At 45.6% G+C, this 21,801-nt stretch overlaps 4 protein-coding genes across 21 annotated transcripts in view; 2 read left to right on the plus strand and 2 right to left on the minus strand.

The window, feature by feature from the left end:
* Positions 1-10,415, minus strand: part of SLC22A23 (solute carrier family 22 member 23) — a 190,238-nt gene extending 179,823 nt beyond the window's left edge. For all 4 annotated transcript variants that reach the window (XM_050787197.1, XM_050787196.1, XM_050787195.1 and 1 more), the window contains exon 1: positions 9,762-10,415. In XM_050787197.1, coding sequence (XP_050643154.1) covers positions 9,762-10,415 — 654 coding nt within the window. The remainder of the gene's footprint in view (positions 1-9,761) is intronic.
* The window catches only part of LOC126952529 (tubulin beta-2A chain), a 759,189-nt gene that overhangs the window by 293,147 nt on the left and 444,241 nt on the right, over positions 1-21,801 (minus strand). The window lies entirely within an intron of this gene.
* Positions 1-21,801, plus strand: part of PRPF4B (pre-mRNA processing factor 4B) — a 908,191-nt gene that overhangs the window by 269,429 nt on the left and 616,961 nt on the right. The gene's annotated exons all lie outside the window — the stretch shown is intronic.
* FAM50B (family with sequence similarity 50 member B) overlaps positions 1-21,801 on the plus strand; it is a 667,415-nt gene that overhangs the window by 256,234 nt on the left and 389,380 nt on the right. The window lies entirely within an intron of this gene.

Below are 21,801 nucleotides of genomic sequence, written 5' to 3' on the forward strand. Positions count from 1 at the left end.
GCAAGGCACCGAGGCAGTAAGAGAGCCTGGGCTGGGAACTGTATACAAGATGCCCCCTACAACAAGGAGGAGTGGCAGGGGAGGAGAGGAAAGGCATGTGGGGCTCAGGTCTGAGGGCACCCTTGCTGGGTGCTGAAGTGATTGGGAGCTGTGGAAGGCTTCAAGCAGGGGAGTGATGTGGGCAGGTTTCCATCTTATTTTCTGTCTCTTGGGCCTGTGGTGTTAAGAGCAGCAAGACAAGACAGGGGGCCTGGCTAGCAGGACTAAGAAGGCAGAGAGTAGAGAAATCTGCCCAGACACGTGTTCTGCAGAAGCCAACCCATGCAAAGCCACAGCAGAACTGTCCAGAAACCCAAACATACAGCAACCACCATTCTCAAGAACAACGGGAGGGTCACCTCTGAAAGGCCAGTGCCAGGGAGAAGTCACAAGGGGTGGGAGCCCCTGCCAGCCCTTCCTGGCCCCTCTCCCACGGTAAGGGCCACTCTGGAGCAGAGGATAAGGAGAACTGGATTCAAACCCTAATAGGCTGGTAGCTTTGGACAAGCCAATGGCCCTCCAGCTCAGCCTTCTCATCTAAACTGAAGGCTTGGACTAGATGATCATATTAAACATGGCCATGCCCAGGACAATCTTTTACCTAGACTAAGCAATTAGCAAAGGCAAAGCTGGCTGAATTGGAAGGCAAATTCTAGCCCTGTGGTTTCACATATCTGGGTCTTTCAACTGTGTGGAAATTTAATTAGCTTCCTCCCTTGTTGAGTAGGAGGGCAAGAGAAAATGCCAGAACACTCCAAAGGCTCCATGTTTTCTATCGACAGCCCTAGGAACAGGCTTAGGCCCCCTTGTCTGGCCTCTGAGCTTCCAGTAGGACTTCCCACCATTCATCCCCAGGAGCCCCATGCAGACCAGCGTGTCTACTTCCCAAACAGGCCCAGCTTCCTCCAGAACCTCTGGTCAGGCTGCCTTTCCCTGTCAAAAGCTCTCCTCCCTCCCCTCTGCCTATGGGTGGCTGCAGAGCCCCAAGTGTCCATTGTATGTGCAGTGTTTGGGCCCAGGCCGTCTTCTCATTCCACATGCCCTCCTTCGAAGCCCTCCATTCCCAAGGCCTCACCTCAGCTGGCTGAGGGCATCTCCTTGGTATCTCCCGAGAGTGTCTGCCTCCCCGTCAGCCCTGGGATAACCCAGCATCTTCTACAGGCCTCGCTGGCTTTCTCCTGTACACGCAGCACAGCCTCCCCTCCCCCCCCACACGAGCTCCCCCTGCAGCCAGAGAGGCCTTTTCAAAAATATGAATTCTGACCGCATCATATCCCTCATCCCACTTAATACTCTTTGATGGTTTTTCTTTGCTCTGAAATTAGAGGAAAAGTTCTTAGCACGGTTTATAAGCCGTCACCACCCACCATGCCCATATCAGTTGCTATCAATTCCAGGCCCCGCATGCACAGGGCCTTTGCAAATGCCATTGCTCTCTCTGGAAAACACACACATCTCTCCTCTTTTGCCTCTCTCTCTACCTCCTACTCAAAGCTCAGCTCTTATCTCAGATGTCACTTTCTTACACAGACCAGTCTGTCTACGTCAGGGTTTTGTTGTTGTTGTTCTTCTAGTCTCTCAATCTTTCTACACACTTAACTCAGTTTGTAATTAAAAGATTATTACTCCATCAGTTTGGGTGTGCCTTCCCCAGAAGTCTCTAAGCTCTATGGAAGCTGAGCTGTCTACTTTCACCTATCATTGTATCCCCAACACATAGCACAATGCTCAGAACAGGCACTCAAATCTGTGAAAAGGAGGAGACAGGAAAGAAACTTTTTTCTCTTTTTTTTTTTTTGAGATGGAGTCTCTCTCTGTCGCCCAGGCTGGAGTGCAGTGGCAGATCTTGGCTCACTGCAAGCTCCGCCTCCTGGGCTCACGCCATTCTCCTGCCTCAGCCTTCCAAGTAGCTGGGACTACAGGCACCCGCCACCACACCCGGATAATTATTTGTATTTTTAGTAGAGACGGGGTTTCACCATGTTAACCAGGATGGTCTGGATCTCCTGACCTCGTGATCCGGATCCGCCCACCTTGGCCTCCCAAAGTACTGGGATTACAGGCGTGAGCCACTGCACCTGGTCTCTCTCTCTCTCTCTTTTTTTTTTTTTTTTTGAGATAGATGGAGTCTCACTCTGTTGCCCAGACTGGAGTACAATGGCACAATCTCAGCTCACTGCAACCTCTGCCTCCTGGGTTCAAGTGATTCTCCTGTCTCAGCCTCCTGAGTAGCTGGGATTACAGGCACCTGCCACCATGTCCAGCTAATTTTTATATTTTCAGTAGAGACGGGATTTCACCATGTTGGTCAGGCTGGTCTCAAACTCCTGACCTCAGGTGATCCACCTCCCTCGGCCTCCCAAAGTGCTAGGATTACAGGTGTGAGCCACTGCGCTGGGCCAAAAAAAATTGTTTTAAGTGGCACTCATCAGTGTGATAAATGTTTATCAACTGGCTCTATGAAGAAAAAAACAAACCCTGATCTGTACTGTTTGCCAATTCTTGTGGTGTCAATGCTCCCACCATGGTGAATTTCAAGCTGCCAGCATGACATTAGTGAATGTGAAGTTGGATAGACACGTGCAGTAGGCTCAGAGTCAGCAGAAGCCAAGCTGGCTCCCACACACCACCCGTTTGTGGCAACCTCAGGACAAAGATTCAGAAAGTCCACCATGTTTTTAAATGACACCAACCTTTGACTCAATCCTACCTTGGACTAAGACCAAAGTAAAGGCAACCTGCAAAAAATGTTACTGACAGAGAGGGAGAGGAAGACAAAGAGTGAGAGGGAGAGTGAGAGATCTGCAGATGGTTCAGAACAGGAAGATGAAGAAGGAAAGGGAGACCTATGACCTGGGAAGACTGCTGTCTCCCAAACGGAGGTGAAAAGGCGGCTTAACAGCTGGTTAGCCTCTAATCCTTACATTAATAAGGGCCACTGCCAAATTAAATGTTTAGGATATTGTTACGAGCAAGTCAAAGTCTGCATGAAATGCTGGTTATATCCTCTGACCCTTCTGGCAATTTATCCTAATAGCTCAGTAAAAGCAAAACAGATATCTCCAACCCCCAAATAAAGAAGTTATAAGATCATAAAAATATTAGAAGAGAACATAGGATTTCCCCCCAGTCTTCCAGGAATCTTCCAAGCCTTAAATCTAACATAAGAAATAATAAAAAAGAAGATTAATTCATATAACTCTAACCAAACCGTAAGTTTCTACATAACAAAAATATACATAATTTAAAGAACCAAACAGCAAACTTGAGGAAAATGGTTACGAGTCATCCAGAAGGGTTAATTCACATCATAAAGTGCACCTATAAATACATAAGCAAATAATGCTTCTTACAGCATATACACAGACCTAAAGGCAAAGGAAATGAAGAGACAGTTCAAAGAACAGGAAATATGGATGGCTCAAAAACTTTCAAAAAGATGTTTAACTTCCTTCATAACAAGAGAAGTACAAATCACAACCACCACCAAATAGAATTTTTTGCACATCAGACTAGAAAATATGTAAACATTTGATAACCCCCTGGGTCAAGGAGGGTGTGGGGAACAGGACTACACACATTATTAGTGTAACTGTACATAGCTAAGATTTCTACATGAAACACTCTGCCAGTGCCTATCAATGTAAAAATGCAGCCTACTTTGACCCTCCCACTTCTAAAATTTCTTGCACATGTGCAAATGTCTGTGTATGCCAAGATTTCAAGATATATTGTGAATATAACAGCAAAGACTGGAGACAAACTCAATGCTTCCTCAGTGAGTGATCAGTTAAATAAATGACAGCCCAGTCTGACAATGGAATACTATGCAGACATAAAAAAGAATGAGTACCTCTATGTACTGATGTATTCATCTCCAGCATAAGTTTTAAAAAAAGGCAAAAAATAGTGTTTAGGATACGCTAGTGTTTCTGAGACAAAATATATAAATGAAAGTAGAACATTTCTGGAAGGGTATGTGAGAAACTGCTAACCATGGTTGCTTCTGAAGAGGGAAACTGGGGGCAGAGACAGAAAGAAATGTTACTTTTACTCTGTGCTTTCTGTACGATGTACATGTATTACCTACTATAGTCAATTTTTTCAGGTAGATATGCATGAATATATCCACTGTTGTTGCATATACTAGACAAAAGCCACCACTGGGATGACCTCAGGGTAGTCAGTTCAGTATTTTATTATTTTTTTTTGAGATGGAGTCTTGCTCTGTTGCCCAGGCTGGAGTGCAGTGGAGCGATCTCGGCTCACTGCAACCTCCGCCTCCCAGGTTCAAGTTATTCTCCTGCCTCAGCCTCCCAAGTAGCTGGGAATACAGGCGTGAGCCACCATGCCCGGCTAATTTTTGTATTTTTAGTAGAGACGGGGTTTCACTATGTTGGCCAGGCTGGTCTGGAACTCCTGACCTCATGATCCGCCCGGCCCGGCCTCCCAAAGTGCTGGCATTACAGGCGTGAGCCACCGCACCCGGCCGTCAGTTCAGTATTAGGTAAAGAATTTAAGAACTTTTAATAAATCAGCAAAATATCATGCATTTAAAATGTTTCGGAAGAACTGGACAAATACTTTTGATAAGGTGTCAAGAAAATAGTAGATTCCATTAAATGAACACTTTGATTAGAACTGTAAAAACAGGTTTGTGTGTAAGGCATTTCAAAAGTGAAAAATGGTTATCATATGATAACTAGGATCATGGAATTGTGGGCTATTTTTAAAAGTGTTACTGTTGCAATGATATAATTATTTCTAGTCTTAATTAAATTGTACTTAAAGTCACTTTAAATAACTTCTACTCTTTAGCCCTAGAAAAAGGATACAAATTACTTCCCAGGATATTTAAGCAACTTTCAGGATAAGGGTCAGAAATCTTTGCAAATTCATGAGAACAGAGGAAATGCTACCAGAAGATTGGAGCTGGACAAACATCCTACACTTCAAATACAGAAAAAAAAATTGGGCTTGGGAAGTTCAGCTGGCATTGATTATTGGCAAAAATTCCAGAGATTACTCAAGAAAGTGATGAGTATTAGAAACCAACTGATTCACTCAGAACAATGAAGGATACACTGTGCAAATTATTATTTTTTGAGACAGGGTCTCACTCTGTCACCCAGACTGGAGTTGCAGTGGTGCAGTCTCACTCACTGCAACCTCTCACTCCCAGGCTCCAGAGATTCTCCTGCCTCAGCCTCCCTAGTAGCTGGGATTAGAGGCGCGTGCCACCACACCCAGCTAATTTTTCTATTTTTAGTAGAGATGGGGTTTCACCATGTTGGCCAGGCTCGTCTCGAGCTCCTAATCTCAGATGATCCACCCACCTAGGCCTCCCAAAGTGTTGGGATTACAGGCGTGAGCCACTGCCCCCAGCCTGTGCAAATCATTAAGAGCAATATTTGTAAGTCCATGGAGTTTCTTTTTGTTTGTTTTACCTTTGTTGACTAAGATCTCAGAATATCTGAGAATTTGGGCTGCACAGGGAATGCTGGTGTAGGAGAAGGAAGCCAACTGAGCTGAGCTGCAGACCTGTTTGTCCTTAGTTCCCCAAAACTTGCTGTCTATGTGACTTGGAAGGAATTTGATTCTTTTCTGCAAGGCACTGACAATACCTTTCAACAGAGCTGGGAGATAAAATGCAGAGCTTATGAAAGTCATCAGAAAGTTGAACACAGATGGTCCCCGACTTAAAACGGTTCGACTTGATGATATTTTGACTTGATGATGGTGTGAACACAATACACATTCAGTAGAAACTGTATCAATAAGGGCTGCTTTATTCACCAGAAGTGAAAAACACAATGGTTGCGTATCTGAAGTACACAACCATTCTCTTTTTCACTTTTAGTACAGTTACATTCCATAAGTTACATGAGATATTCAACACATTATAAAATAGGCTTAGTGTGAGATGATCCTGCCCAACTGTGGGTTAATGTGAGTGTTCTGAGCACACCTAAGGTAGGCTGGGCTAAGCCAGCATATTCAATAGGTTAGGTGTATTAAATGTATTTTCCACTTTCAATATTTCCAACTGATGAGGGGTTTATCTGGACACAACCACAACCCCATCCTAAGCAGAGGAGCATCTGTACCTGGTTCTTGTACAGAACACATGGCACACTCAAATGTGTGTTCAGTGACTTAAAATCCATGATTATCACTTGCTATTAGTCTGGCTGATGGCTCACACCTGTAATCCTAACATTTTGGGAGGCCGAGGCAGGAGGACTGCTTGAGGCCAGGAGTTCAAGACCAGCCTGGGCAATATAGCAAGACCCCCATCTCTGCAAAAAAATAAAAATAAAAATAAAAATTAGCCAGGTGTGGTGGTGCATGCCTGTAGTCCCAGCTACTCAGGAGGCTGAGGCAGAAAGATCACTTAAGCCTGGGAGGGGGAGGTTTCAGAGAACTGTGATCATACCACCGGAGACTGGCCTTGGGTTATTATTCTTAATTAAAGAAAATAATGTATATGAAATGTTTTATCAACTGTAAAGGGCTGCACAAAAGAAAGTGACATTAGCGTTGTCCTTATTTTGAAGGCATTGCAGATTCTGTAATGCAAATGCTGGTACCGATAACAAATACCATGGCCAAGGCAAAAAATAAAAACAAAAAGATCCTAACAGGAGAGATCTAGAAACTCAAAATGATTAAGATGAAACCTAAGTCATGGTCATGCTACATGAACCTAAAACTGAGAAAATCCTGACTTCATCCACCACTCCCAGGAAACCAGCATTGGTGGGAGTTGGTGGGGGTTGGTGATCACGGTCTGGCAGCAGAAGTATGTCATGTCTAGTTTAAGCCTAATGCATCAACTCTAGGTTGCAGTAGGGGAAGGACAGGATCCATCAATCCCCTCTTTGGGTTAGAACACACAGGGTCTGGCTGAGTTGCTTTCTGGGTACCATGCGCAAGAGACACGCATGCCAACCAGAGCAGTAAGTATGGCAAATTTGTGTACGTATAGAATAGCTTAACTACTGTAGATTTTTCAGCCAGGAAAGAAGCTATTGAAAGCACATTTTATTTAAGAAATAATTTAAAAAACCACAATTGTTCTGAGGAGGAAGTGGCACAAATAGGCATGAGTTAACCTCAGTTTTATTTACCAAAAAGTGTACCTCCCTGCAAGGAAGAGCAACTACGGGATGGACTGGCTGCCTTGTTAACAAAGCGCTCCCTTCCCATCGATGGAAGTGTTCAAACTAGGATGGATAACTTCATGTCAGAAACATCACGCAGAAGGGGAGAGAGGCTTGTCAGCCCTAAGATCCCTCTGAACTACAACAACCTGGGATTCTAACTGGCTGGACAGTTTCACGTGTGTAGGTAGGTGCTAGGATACCAGCAGCCACATGAGAAAGAGGCCCAGAACTGTGCCTGGTAGCTCTTCTGTCTTCCTCTCCCTATCTGGCACCTAGGGACAGAACAGTGCATATATTGCAGGGCACACACACGCTAAAGGATACATGCTAAATACAGGATACATGCTGAAGACAGCATGAGGCTTATTTGCAAGGGAAAGATCATGGAACAGGGCAGGAAAGAGGCACAAAAGGCAGCTTCTCAAACCCGAAGCCTTTATCTGCTGAGAGAAGGCAAAGGCTCCTTCCACTTCTGCTTCTACTTGGGACACGGGCTGACAAGCACCTGACCCCTAGAACTTCTGCACTCATCACAGTGTATATCCCACATTTGTGCATCTGCTACAATATTCAACATACACAGCAGCACAGGAAAAGTCTGCCTTCCAACAGGCCAAAATGTGCTTGAAAAGCTCTTTGAAGCATTTGTTATGTGCTTGAAACACACAGAACACTGGGAAGGCAGTCCTTTATTTAGATCTTTTTTGTCTGTGAAAATCAGTATGTCCTTTCTAGGCTTTACTGTATAAGAAAATGTGTGTCTAATTATTGTTCCCAGGTTTTCCCTCTCAGTCTGGCCCAGTAACTGCAACTGTCATCAAGCATCACCCAAAACATGCCACACACATGAGTGCTGTCTGTGCCCCTCTCGAGTGCTAATTTAGAAAAACTGCCCAGCTCTCCAATATGCCTCCATAGTCTGCTTTTAAGAACTATTTTTGTTCTCTCCTCCCACCACGCATGGCTGAGTGTGAATAGCTGTTTCCTGGGTCCTCACTGCCAAGGTAATGGCACTCTATCCCACCTCGTCACTTTCAAGTTCACCTCTGCTTTGACCCCTGGACACAGCACTCTTCACACATACTCACTTTGATCCATTATTCTCCCTCTGCTCTAGAAAGGGACTTAAAATACTTAACAATGTTGCCAAATCCTCAGTCTGTCAGACATACACAGTGATTTAAATAGTCATTGTTCTTAATTTTTCTGTGCTGCTAAACCAAAAAAGAAATATTGCCCTCCGTGAAATGAAAACAGTCACAGAAACACCTTTAGAAAGCAGGGGGTAGGAGGTGGGTGGGATCAAGGTGAACCCAGCTAGAAGGACATTACCCTATTACCTTGCAGGGCAGCAGGGGCAGCTCAGTCAGACGGTTCCCACAGGACAGAGCATTTCTGGCCAGGTTGGTACAAGATTAAAACAATGATTATGATGATGTAAGAGTTTCATCTTACACATCCATGAGCTACAACTGTTAACCAATGCACATGGGGGGAGGAGGTTACATGCACAATGACTATTTAAAACTGTCCAATTTCATACATTTCGACAAAGCATTTAAAACTCTGCCAGAACTGCCCAGAATGGGTAGGGGGGTGGGGTGGGGGAGAGTCTATATTTACTTTAAAATGTGAATTATTTATTTTAGACACAAGGAGCAAAACTACAAATGTCTTGATATCTCCTATATGTTAAGAATAAAAGTATAGCTGTCTAGGGCATTGAGTGTCCACCATTGCCCACTCTGTGTTTAGGCCCTCACACTTGTCTTACAACTCCCTTCTGCTACATTTCACACCATGCAATACCTCTGCAAGGGAGCTTTAGCTACACGACTCAGAGGACAAGGTGCATGTTTCAGCTAAAGCACACCCCGTTCTCTGTGCCTCAGCCCAAAGCAGCTGCTGTGTAAGAGCGGTAACAGCCCAGGAACACCCAAATGACATATTCTCCACGTCCTTCCTATACTGTAGTGATGTTTACTGAAGTGCTGAGAAAACACTGGAGGAGACACTGGGGCAGTAAAGTCTAAAGTCAGATATCTTTGCGGGAAGACTGAGCACGGGTGCGGGTTGGAGATTTGCAGGAGTCTTTGCTTCTCTGGCTCTCCAGTTCTTTAGTGGGCTTTACCTCTGTCAAAATCAAGTGCGAGATGGGAGACTATTGCTTTGTGGGAGACGCAGGGACAACTAACCGGGCAGAACAGGGCCGTGGTCCCGGCTCCCCCAGCAGACCTTGAACGACGCCAGTCCGACTCCTCCAGAGCAGGCCGGTGACAGGTCAGCTGCCTCGCCCCGAGGGTGGGGGAAGGGCGCGCTTTCCATCCGCTTACTGGGACAGGAGTTTGGGTGCAAACTAGTAAAGGCTATGGCGCTCCCTTTATGCCCAAGTAAAGGGATGTGGTTTGGGGAACGGAAGGAGATTAAGCCAGTGCGGAACGCCGTACACACACTCTAGCACCACCACTTTGGGGACTTCGGGTCTCCAGCTGGCTCGGGCTTGGACCTCGATTTGCATGGAGAGGGTCGGAGGGACTGGGCGGCCGCGGCCCTTACCTTGCTGACCACGTTCTGGACGAGGCCGGCGCGGATGCCATAGTCCCACGCGTGGCAGTTACAGTTGGAGGCGTTGTCCCCCTTGTCCGGAGGGGATGGCAGGGGTGGTGTGTCGCCTCCGTCCGCGCCACTGCTGTTGCTCCGGTTGCCGGCAGCCTCCCAGGGGGCAGTGGAGAAGGGGGTGGTGGGGAGGCTGGTCCAGTTGCCCATGTCCCCCCCCCGGCCTGTGGTGGTGACCCCCGCCAGCTCGGTGCCTTTGCCGGCCCCGCGGCACCAGAAGTTGGGCTGGTCCAGGAGGAACGAGTCCGAGAACTGGCTGAAGCCGATGAACAGCGCCGGGATCCAGGTGAGCAGCACGAGGGTCTTCTGATAGCCCCCGCCCAGGCCCCCGAGGAAGGGCAGCACCGACCCGTCATAGTCCAGCAACAAGAGGCTCGGGGCCGCAGCAGCCGAGCAGCAGCTCGAGTGCGGGCCGCCTCCAGGATGCAGTGGAGGCAGCGGCTGGATCTCCGCGCCGCCGCCGGGGCCCGCGCGTCCCCCGAGGGGCGCCGAGGCCGCCGCGTCCCCGGGCGGCAGGGAGCCGTTCTCCTCGGCCGGGGCCGGCTGCCGCCCGGGCCCGCCGCCTGCCGCCTCGCGCCGCCGGTCTATGGCCATGGCCCGGGCCCGCGGCTCCCGCAGAGGCGCATAGAGCGCGGCGGAGGCTCCGCGGGCGCCCCGGGCACAGCGCGCCGGGCCAGGCGCCTGCAGCCGCTGCCGCCGAGGAGGGCCCACGGCTCAAGAGAGAGCGCTCGGCGGCTCCGGGTGCGTCAGGCCGCCCCCATGTCACCCGCCGGACCCCGCGCCCCGGGCGCTGTGGCCCCGCTCGGGCGCCGGGCAGAGGCGGGCAGAGGCCGGCCGGGCCCTCAGCCGCCGCAGCTCATCGGCTCCGCGGCCCGGGCGCCGGCTGCCGAGCCCGCCGCTCTCCGCTGCTCCGCGCCGGCCGCGGCAGGAGGAGGAGCCGGCGCCGCGCCCGGCCCGCGCCCTTGCCAGCGGTTCAGGGCCCTGCGGGCGGCGGTGCGGGCGGCGGTGCGGGCGGCGGTGCGGGCGGCGGTGCGGGCAACTGCTGCTGCTCCCGGGGTGGCCGCGCTGTATTTCTCCGACTCCGAGCGCCTCCCGGAAGCCGCGAGCTTGGGACCCAGCCTGCCGAGCCGGCCGCGCTCTCGGGCTCCTGGAGCCGGCCCCGCTCCTTCTCCTCCTTCTCCTCCTCCTCCCCTCCTCCCTGCCCCCCGGCCCGCCCCCTCTCCCCCCGCCGAGGTGGAGGTAACCGCGGCACCTGCTGCGCTCGGCTCCTGCGCGCGAGCGCCCCCTCCAGCCCGGACGCTCCGCCGCCGCCCGGGATCCACAGGAGGGGGAGCGGGGGAAACGGGACACCCCGGGCCCGCCTGGCTGGAGGATCCCCTGCCCGTGCCCGTTTCGCGCCGGGCGGGGCGGGGGAGGAGGAGGCGGGCGTAGCAGGGGGCGCCGGCCGGCAAGGGGTCCGGGCGAAGTCGGCATGCGCTGAGAACGTGTGGGCCGGGTCTTCTGTGAGGCTGGGTTCCCGCAGCCGCGCGGGCCCCCCACCCACTCCGCGCGCGCCAGTCTCCGTGACCTCTGTCTCCTCAGAGGTGCCCGGCCGTCCCGCTGCCCGCGCCCCGCTCCCAGTCTCAAGCCCGAGGGTCTTCAGCCTTCGGGAACAACCCTCTGCGCTTTTTCCAGGAGCGAATAAGGTTGATTTTTGTGTCCGTGGAGCAGGGTCAAGGAGGCGCCTTTGCCAGTTTCAGGTCGCCAGTCCCCCGCAGTGTCTGGCCACCTGCGACTTGCCGCACCCACTCCCAAATCGCCATTTCTTCCCCCACTCCTAAGTGAATGCGATGTAAGCACGATGCTGGGATAGATCTCCAACACGAGTTATAATACACACGGTATAAACGTGATGGCATTCCCCACCCCCTCCCTAAGATCTTGTATTCACGTTTGGAACGCCGTGTGCACAGGCGCACACATCTAGACTCTCATAGAAGACAAACATCTCCTTCCTCTCCCGCTCCAGCGCCAACCTTGCCCAGCCGGCGCTGTAGAAATAACACCAACCCTGCGGCAAACGGCTGCATTAGCATATTTCCTTCTGCGCCCAGCGCACGCACCAATGAGAATTATCCGGCACCTTTCACCCCAGCGTCCCCACATATTGGAGACATTTCATATTCTGAGAAGTTTATTAATGGAAGTCTTAAATTGAGCAATCCATTTCTAGTCTTATTTGGGGCAAAAATAAAAAATAAAAAATGTTTAGCTTTCCAAAAGGATATATTCTAAGCTCCATATACTGAATGTATTCTTTTGCATTTTCATTATTTGCTCAGCTAACCGCTGCATAATTTAGTGAAATACATTTTTAACCTGCAGTTCAGTGTTAAGGGCAACATGTGTTTACCGCATAAAATGCTGGCACCTACGTACGAGAGAACTATTTCTGAAGGCTGCTGGGGGGCGGGTCTTGGGGGACAGGGGAGGTTGTGGACCTTCCTGCGTGGCCGAGAAGGGGAGATTAGATAACAATGGGCGGAAGGGGCCCAAAGGGCTGCAAAAGACACCAAACCTCTGAGAAATGGGTCTGGAAACCACATGTATAAAGAGCTGGGGGCGGGGGGGCTGGTGGGGACACGATAGTGCACGTTATGTACGCGGTAATTTTTTTTAACTTCACATTATTTATTAGCTTAACTTTTCTTTTCCTTCCCTCTCCTCCCCTCATTTGAAGAGCTAATACATGCAAAGTTATGACCTCCATGTCTGGAACAGAGTAAGTTCGCGATGAATGTTAGCCATGTATTATTACCAGTGCTCCTCTTGCCATTACATACAATTCACATTTCTTTTTGAATTGAAATATAACTTTACAGATTTTATTTGTTTTCCTTTCAGCGGCTGATTTTCCAGAAGAGATCCACTTTGTGTCTGGCTCTGCCTCCTTCCCCCACAGTCACAAGGACCCATTTGTTTTCTTGTAACTGATCACAAAAGGAGCATTGCCATTGACCTTAATGGCCCTTCCAATCAGAATAACTATCATAGCCAGCGTTTCAGAGTTGGCTTTCAAATTCACACTCTCACTCAGTCCTCACATTCAGCGCCCCAAGAAGTGGGCTTTCAAAGAGAAACAGCAAGGATCAGGTGACTGACTACCAGATCAAAGAGTTGGTCCACAGCTGAGCCAAACATCTGGTTTTGAACCCAGTTTTTCTGACTGGACATTCCAGGATTTCTCCATTTCATCATACAGGGGCAACTATAGGGAAGAGTTTACAAAGATGTTTGTTAGTGTGCATTTTTACGTGGGAGAAGCCCTGGCCCTAGGAAAAGAGTTTCACTATGAAGATGTTATTAGTTGGGATTAGATTTTAGAGGGATTAGATGTTATTAGTTGGGATTAGAAGATCCCAAAAGGTGGTAAAAATCCTCAAATGGTACATTCTTAGAATTTAGGGACACACTAGAAAATGGTGTCCTCTAAAACTGAAGCTAAAAGGAGGCAACATAAAATGGTTGAAATTAACCGTCTGCAGCACTGACACAGGCATTGTAATTAAGCTGTTGATTAGATTAGAGGTTTCCCTAAATCCCTCCTGGATTGATATTTCCACCAAATCTAGTCAAGAAGATTAAAATGTAACTACTTTAAAATAAAGTGGCCTTCAATTTATTAAAACATGCCACAAGTGATCTCATAACCTGAGCAAAAGGAGTAAAGAGGAAGAATTTGACACTCTGACAGTCTCAGGGGGTGAGGTTTGAGATCCATGGACCAGTATAGGAAAGCCAGACACCTGTTGACAAATTACTGTTTTTAATTTTCTGCATGATCATTATCATCAGCTGCTATTTTTCTTGTTTGCTTAGTTATTTATTACCTCTGTATTTGTTTACATTCTGCCTCTAGAATGTAAGCACCTTCGGGGATAGGTGCCTTGTACTGAGCTGTATGCCTGGTGGCTAAAACAGTGCCTGGTACATGCAAGGCACTCAATATATCTTTGTCAAATAAATGAGTGTACCAACTTATTAATCACTTGACGATACTGTCTATTCAAATCATAAAACTGTTTACTTTGATTCTTAAATCATCAAGCAACCTTTTCGTATTTGTTCAGTCTCTCAAAGATGGTGCTCAGATCAGCCTACATGAGACTTGAAATGAATTTGACAATTATATGTCTTGTTGTAAGGCGTTGTGGTTACTGGATTAGCTCCCAGTATGATCTTCTGTTGGGCAGTACTGGCTTGCAGATGGTGGCTTATAGGCCAAATGCAGCTCACAGACCATAGGCAATGTTTTCAGGAAAATAATTGCTAACATTTCAAAATTGGGAGATTGAATACTTAGAAAAAAAATGTGTTTTGGGCTTCTCTGAACATAGCAGAAGCCACTGTCCTTTTGATGCCCCATGTTTGCAGGACTGCGCTTTCTTGGACTGTAGTAAATGAGCAGGCACTCTCCAGCTTGCCTTCATCCCTGCCTGACTCATGCCCCTCATGCATGTCATTTAGCCCCCAAAAGTAGCTGTGTTTGTGACTCTAAATTTATGTGAGTATCCTGAACCCAGTGATCTTCATAAAGAAGCTGAGTCATTCCCTTTTCCTTTGAAAGTATGTTAAAGAATCTACCAGTTTATAGTTTCCTAAAAATTGAGAAAATAAAGAAAGGAAATGAAAGTCATAACCTGATCACCAATACGCTTCAACAGTTCTACTTCCTTGGAAATAACAGAAGAACAAAATTTTTAGCTTACCTCTAAAATTGATGGAAACCTAATTTTAAATCCTCTATAATTCTGTAAAAGTTAATTCTAAGGAATTCAAGTCAGGGTTAATTAACTGTAAATGTATGCTACAAGTCATACCAAATGGATTTCACATTGGTTTTCTCTGATTATTCATGGTCTTTATACTTGAATTATGGATAGATATATCCCATTTTAGAATACCCTATGTCATTCTTTTTTTTTTTCTGAAGCTTGATTTATTCCTTTCAAATAAATATTTGAAAAGTAGGTTACCTTGATTTTGGGAGGGTGGGAGAAAGTGATTGAAATTATTTCCAACTCTAGTTGTGTATACTTGAATATTATTTATATCATCCTTTGCCTTTTGGAATGTCAAGTCTGACTCTTTAACAAGAAATTTGACATTTACAAAACCTATCATAAATGAAAATGAAAATGCTAACTTTGGTTAAGTGACAGAAGTAATAAAAATGTCACATAATCTATCCTAACGAAAGCTACAGGTAATATCTTGAGAAAAACTACCTACTCATCTATACAAGCAAAATTCATCAAAAGGCTGAGTGAAAACAGAAAAGGTGAAGATAAGCCTTCTATGCAAAAAGGTACTCCATTGTAAATGTGATGGCTAGGGCCCAGTTACTTTCAAAGTTTGCTCAAAATTTAATTTTGAACTCTTTTATTGAGTTAAAAAAATTAGCGAAGCAAATTGATCTAAAATTTGATGTTGGCTTTTGTTTGATGGAAATCATAGACGTCATCTTTGTCTTACTGTACTTAAGAATGTTCTTTGGGCCGGGCATGGTGGCTCATGCCTGTAATCCCAGCACTTTGGGAGGCTGAGGGGATCATGTGGTCAGGAGAGCGAGACCATCCTGGCCAACATGGTGAAACCCCATCGCTACTAAAAATATAAAAATTAGCTGGGTATGGTGGCACGCACTTGTAGTCCCAGCTACTCGGGAGGCTGAGGCAGGAGAATCGCTTGAACCGGGAGGCGGAGGTTGCAGTGAGCAGAGATCATGCCACTGCACTCCAGCCTGGTGACTGAGCAAGACTCTGTCTCAAAAAAAGAAGAAAAAAAGAATGTTCTTTCACACACACACACACACACACACACACACAGAGGAAAATAACACAATGATAAGACTTATACATGAATATTATATGTTTTATTCCAGCATGGAAACAGCCTCTTCTGTTTGATGAGAATCATCCCAAAGTTGGCATATGAACCTTGAGTTTCAAGTATGGATGCTGAGCTCTTGACAATGGGTGAGCTAACTGCAGATAATCATTGTTAGAAGGACTTGAGGAAAGAACAATGAAGTAAGCAGGGCTTAGAGGAAAGAAGTTTCACTTTTCAAAAGAGATAAACTAATGTTCTTTAAACAACCTTTTTGTCCTAATGCTTTTCCTACTAATTCTAAATGGAGGTGAAGAAAAACTCACAGATGGATGTAACCAAATCTAAAGTTATTAAATGGATTTTTTTTTTCTGTGACTGGAAGCTAGCGGGTGACAAGAGGAATGAATATTCCTGAAGGAGGTAGATTATTAGACCCAGAATATACTTTCTGAGACAAGCTGTTTTGACCAATACATTGGTTTATTTAACTTCTTTCTTTAATAAGGCTGGTTTGAATTTATTACCATTAGCTAGTCATAAATGACTTTTCATATTTAAAAAATTGGCTGTGTATGTATATTATTTTCAGTCCAAATTCTAGGCCATCTAAGAGGGCTTTGAATTAAAATTTATCATTCCTATAGCAAAATATATGTAAATATATGGATAAAGTCACTAAAACATTCTAAGTTAACAAGATTTTTAAGGTTTTGAATTTTGAACTTTGAGGAAAGCACTTTTTCTATTTATAAGGTGATTTAACACCCTAGTATCAACAAGCACACCTAGCACCCAGATCTTGGTATCTAATACCATTCTCCAATATAAGGAACCAGGACCCACTGGAGATAAATGGTTGATTCTAGGACAGGGCAGGAAATCTACAAGGTGATCCTGGGGCATCTTGTGTAATGCCAAGAAGTAAGGAAGAGCTGAATACCTCCACACCCCTCCACGCACACAATTATGGGGTATGTGGAAGGGACACAGGAGCCAAATGAAAGAGCTCCCAAAGCCCAAAGCTGGAACCATTTGAGCAAAAATAAAGTGCTATTGAATAATAAATAACTCAAATTATAAAATCTCTGCTATGTGTCCGTATGTGAAAAATGAATGATTGGATAAATGAGGAAGAAGAGATAGATCTCCCATGCATAAAATTTCAAATAATTTATGTAGATTCTCTGCCCTCAAGCAGGAGTAGAAGTCCTTGCTCTGTAATGGGGGCTGCACGTATTGACTTCCTTCCAAAGAGTATGGAAACGGGGAAAAATAAGGTTATAGTGGAAAAACTTTTACAGTGAAAAGCACTGCTTCAGCAAGGTGATCAAGGTTAGCATCAACAGTGATGAATCATGCTGATGCTGTGTACCCCTGATATGATATGGTGAGAATGGCACTTTACCTCTCCCATAACCCCCATAACCTGGTCTAACCATGAGGAAAACATCAAACAAATTCCTATTGAGGGACAGTCTGCAAAATACCTGAGCAGTACTCAAACTGTCTGGGTGATCACAAAATAAGGAAACTCTGAGAATGTGTCATGTCCAAATGGAGCCCACAGGAGAGAGGATGACTAAACGTAATGGGCTGTGCTGGATGGGATCCTGGAACAGGAAAATATGTTAAGGAAAAACTAAGGAAATTGCACTAAACAATGGACCTTGATTAATAATAATGTATCAATACTGATTCATCAATTGTGACCGTGTATCAGACTAATGTAAGATATTAAGAAGGCAAACTGAGCGTGAGGTATGAGGGAACTCTCTGTACTATCTTGATAATATTTTTTATAAGCCTAAAACTATTCTAAAATTAAAAGTTTACTGTTGTAAAAAAATGACATCTCAAATATTAATATTTCGTTTCAAGTTCTCAATCAGTGATATGGTTTGGATATGTTTCCCCATCAAATCTCACATCAAATTGTAATCCCCAATGTTGGAGGTGGGGCCTGGTGCGAGGTGACTAGATCATGGGGGCGGTTTCTCAGTCATGGTTTAGCACCATCCCCTTGATTCTGTCCTCAAGATAGTGAGTTCTCTCTTGGAATCTGTTTGTTTAAAAGTGTGTAGCAACCCCTCCTCCTAAAATGTGTTTTGGGCTTCTCTGAACATAGCAGACGCCGAACCCCCACCCCCACTCTTGTTTCTGCTCTGGCCATGTGAAGTGTGTGCTCCCTCTCTGCTTCCACCATGATCGTAAGTTTCCCGAGGCCGCCCCAGAAGCTGAGCAGATGCCCATCCTGCCGCTTGTACAGCCTCTGGAATAGTGAGCCAATTAAACCTCTTTTCTTTATAATTTACCCAGTCTCAGGTATTTCTTTATAGCAATGCAAGAATGAACTAATACAATCAGTAATCTCTCTGTATAGATTTTTATCTCTGTGATGACTTTTTTCTTTTTTGAGACACAGTTTCGCTCTTGTTGCCCAGGCTGGAGTGCAATGCCATGATCTCAGCTCACCTCAACCTCTGCCTCCCGGGTTCAAGTGATTCTCCTGCCTCAGCCTCTTGAGTAGCTGGGATTACAGGCATGAGCCACTATGCCCGGCTAATTTTGTATTTTAGTAGAGACGGGGTTTCTCCATGTTGGTCAGGCTGGTCTGGAACTCCCGACCTCCAGTGATCCGTCCGCCTCGGCCTCCCAAAGTGCTGGAATTATAGGCGTGAGTCACTGCACCCGGATATGATGACATTTTAAATCAAGTAAAGGTTTAATGGTTTGAAACTCAAACTTGATGGGAGGGACACAAAAATTTAATTGATTGAAAAATAAATTTTTATGAGAGATTGTTATAGTAACTGATTTTTAAAAACACTCCAAAGGTTAAAAGATGCCAATATCAGCAAAATTATGAGCTATGGCCTAGGCTGTGGTGTAAGAGGCCAGCAAGGCCAGGTGGTCCTCCAGCCCTGAGACACATGGTAGCTATCACTTTATTTTAAAGTTCTCTTGTTCCATTTGTGTTTACATTTCCATATTCTATTGTGTTTTTATCATTGACCTAGAAATACATTTAAGCCAATTTTTCTTTGGTTTCTTAGAGCTTTTTCTTCTGCCTTGTTAACTTTCTCAGTGATTCCATGTCTTAAAAGTTAACATAGAACCTTTAGGGAGGCTGTGAAATACATGTGTATGGAATAACCAGCCTACTTTTAGGTAATGTAACAGAGCAGGCTGGACCCTCCAGGTTAACAATCTTTGACAGAGTCTTTTTATTAGCCAGAAAATGCTTGGAATATAAATCTAAGGGAATTCAAGTAAAACTCCATTTTCTAGTAGGTGTCCCTAAAGCGCAGGGCCCCTGATTTATGTGTCTCAGTAGCTCCACCGCTGGTCACAGGGCCTGGCATTCAATAAACATTTGCTGAATGAATGAACAAAGGAAGGATGGGATGCTATACAAGATTCTGCCAGGGAGAGAAGAGGGAACAGTATATTTCAAATAGAAGGAATAGAGAGAATGAAACACAAAGGTAGGAACCAGATGTGCATGTTTGTGGTAGTTGGTACACGACATTTCCGTAATATGATTTACTTATAGTATTTATAGAGGAAAATTGGATAATGCTGTTTAAAGTATAAACATTACAAATTTTGTTTTATTTTACTTTATTTGTTTATTTATTTACTTTTTTTTGACATGGAGTTTCGCTATGTTTGCCCAGGCTAGAGTGCAATGGCACGATCTCTGCTCACTGTAACCTCTGCCTCCCAGGTTCAAGCGATTCTCCTGCCTCAGCCTCCTGAATAGCTAGGATTACAGGCATGCACCACCATGCCTGGCTAATTTTGTATTTTTAGTAGAGATGGGATTTCTCCATGTTGATCAGGCTGGTCTCGAACTCCCAACCTCAGGTGATCCGCCTACCTCGGCCTTCCAAAGTGTTAGGATTACAGGCATGAGCCACTGTGCCCAGCAACATTACAAGTTTTAAAAGGAAGTTAAGAAAATCCTAAAATACCTCACCTTTACAAAATGACTTGAGGTTTAATTTACATACATGCATTTTAAATGTACAGTTCAGTGATGTATACACCTTTGAAACCATCTCCTGAATCAAGACACACAGCATTTCACTCTCGCCAAAAAAGATCTCTTGTGCTCTTTGCAGCCAACCCACTACACACCACCCTAGGTCTTCTCTCACTACAGATTAGTTTTTCCTGTTCTAGAACTTGGAATAAATGGAACGAGGCAGCTCACACTCTCTTGCGCCTGGCTTCTTTCACTCAGCATAACACTTGTGAGATTTGCCCATGTGGTTGCTGTATCAACATTTTATTCCTTTTTGTCTTTGAGCAGTGTCTCACTGTAGGCATAGACCCTAGTTTGTCATGCAGTCTCATGTTAATGGACATTGTGGTTGCTTCCAGTTTGGGGCTACTATGAACAAAGCTGCTAGAAACCTTCATATAGAGTTCTTTGTGTAGAATATGTTTTCATTTCTCTTGGATAAATATCTAGGAGTAGGATTGATGTATGATAAGTCATTTCTCACTTTTTGAAAATGACACCTTGTGGATCATCAATCCACAAAAATTGTCCTTATGACTCTGCTGATAGAACAAAGAAAGCAGTGCTGGGAAGAGCATCATCTGAGCTGGCAAGGAACAGCTTACAACCTTAGGAAATTTGAATAATGTTCGCATTCTTTGAGGACACAGCAACAATGGGGAGATGGCACAGTATGCTGGTTAGTGAGTCTGAAGCTAAAGGGAATACTTTATGTGTCTTTGCTTGAAAATTAGTTTTAGATGGCATATTAGGTTCTCATACTTCATGGCAAGAAATCTACAGGAAATTACTGTCCTGTGAGTGCATCAGCATCAGTATTTCTTCACATGCAAATTATAGAAAACTCAAGGTAAAGTGGCCTATGCAAGAAAGGAACTTGATTAGCTCATGTAACCAAAAATACCAAGATTTGCTATTAACATGACACAGCATTATGTTATTGGGATGCAGGGTGCTCCAAAGCCCTCCTGGCCAAGGTCACACTGGAGGGCTTGACTTTGCTGCTTTGTCCACATTCCCTCTTGGCTCTTTATTGAAGTTTGGGGGTCTGCAGATTGGGGAAAGGAGGCCAGCTTCAAGGGCTTTTACTTCTATCAGCCCCCAACTTTAAACCTGCTTTTCAAAGCATTGCTCTTTAATTACTACTGTCTTGGCCGATTTGCAGGACAGTAAGAAGTAGCTGGGAGTGTGCCGGGCGCTGTGGCTCACGCCTGTAATCCCAGCACTTCGGGAGGCTGAGGCAGGTGGATCACCTGAGGTCGGGAGTTGGAGACCAGCCTGACCAACATGGAGAAACCCTGTCTCTACTAAAAATACAAAATTAGCTGGGGGTGATGGTGCACATCTGTCATCCCAGCTACTCAGGAGGCTGAGGCAGGAGAATCGCTTGAACCTGGGAGGCAGAGGTGAGCCGAGATCACACCATTGCACTCCAGCCTGGGAAACAAGAGTGAAACTCTGTCTAAAAAAAAAAAAAAAAAGTATCTGGGAGTTTAGTCCCCCCTTAACCTGGGACAGGTGAGCACAGATGACAAAAGCCCCAAATGCATTGCCTGCTTCCTTGCACATGAAGCCCTATTTCACTGTCTGCTTCTAAAGATAAAAGCCGACATTCATGAGGATAAAGTTTCAAGCCCAGAGAAACACCTCACAGGACCCAGTGGGGAAAGTAGAACATCTAAGTCAGACCTTCTGTATCTTTGCCCAGACCTCACGACCTTCTGGTTGTGTGACCTTGAACAAGTCCCATTACTTCTGCCAGCCTTACTTTCCTCATCTGTAAAATGGGAATACCCATCACACCTGAGTTACTGCCCATCACACAGGTTGGTGTGAAGAACCCATGAGATAATGTGAATGAATTCGGTATTATTGAGTTGCTATCAGAAGTGGTCGTCCTGACCCCAACCACTCGAACTATCTCTGTAGAGTTTATCTGATTCCTTATCACCACAAACCTGGGGCCAGATTCCACTGTCAATCAAATAGAGAAAAGAGGCTGGAATCCCCAGCGGCATTTCATTCCATTAGCTCTACTAAATAATTCTACAGTAGAGTCCGATAGACCCAGAGCTTGAATTT

Source organism: Macaca thibetana, chromosome 4, assembly GCF_024542745.1.
Source record: "Macaca thibetana thibetana isolate TM-01 chromosome 4, ASM2454274v1, whole genome shotgun sequence".
Taxonomy (NCBI): Eukaryota; Metazoa; Chordata; class Mammalia; order Primates; family Cercopithecidae; genus Macaca; species Macaca thibetana.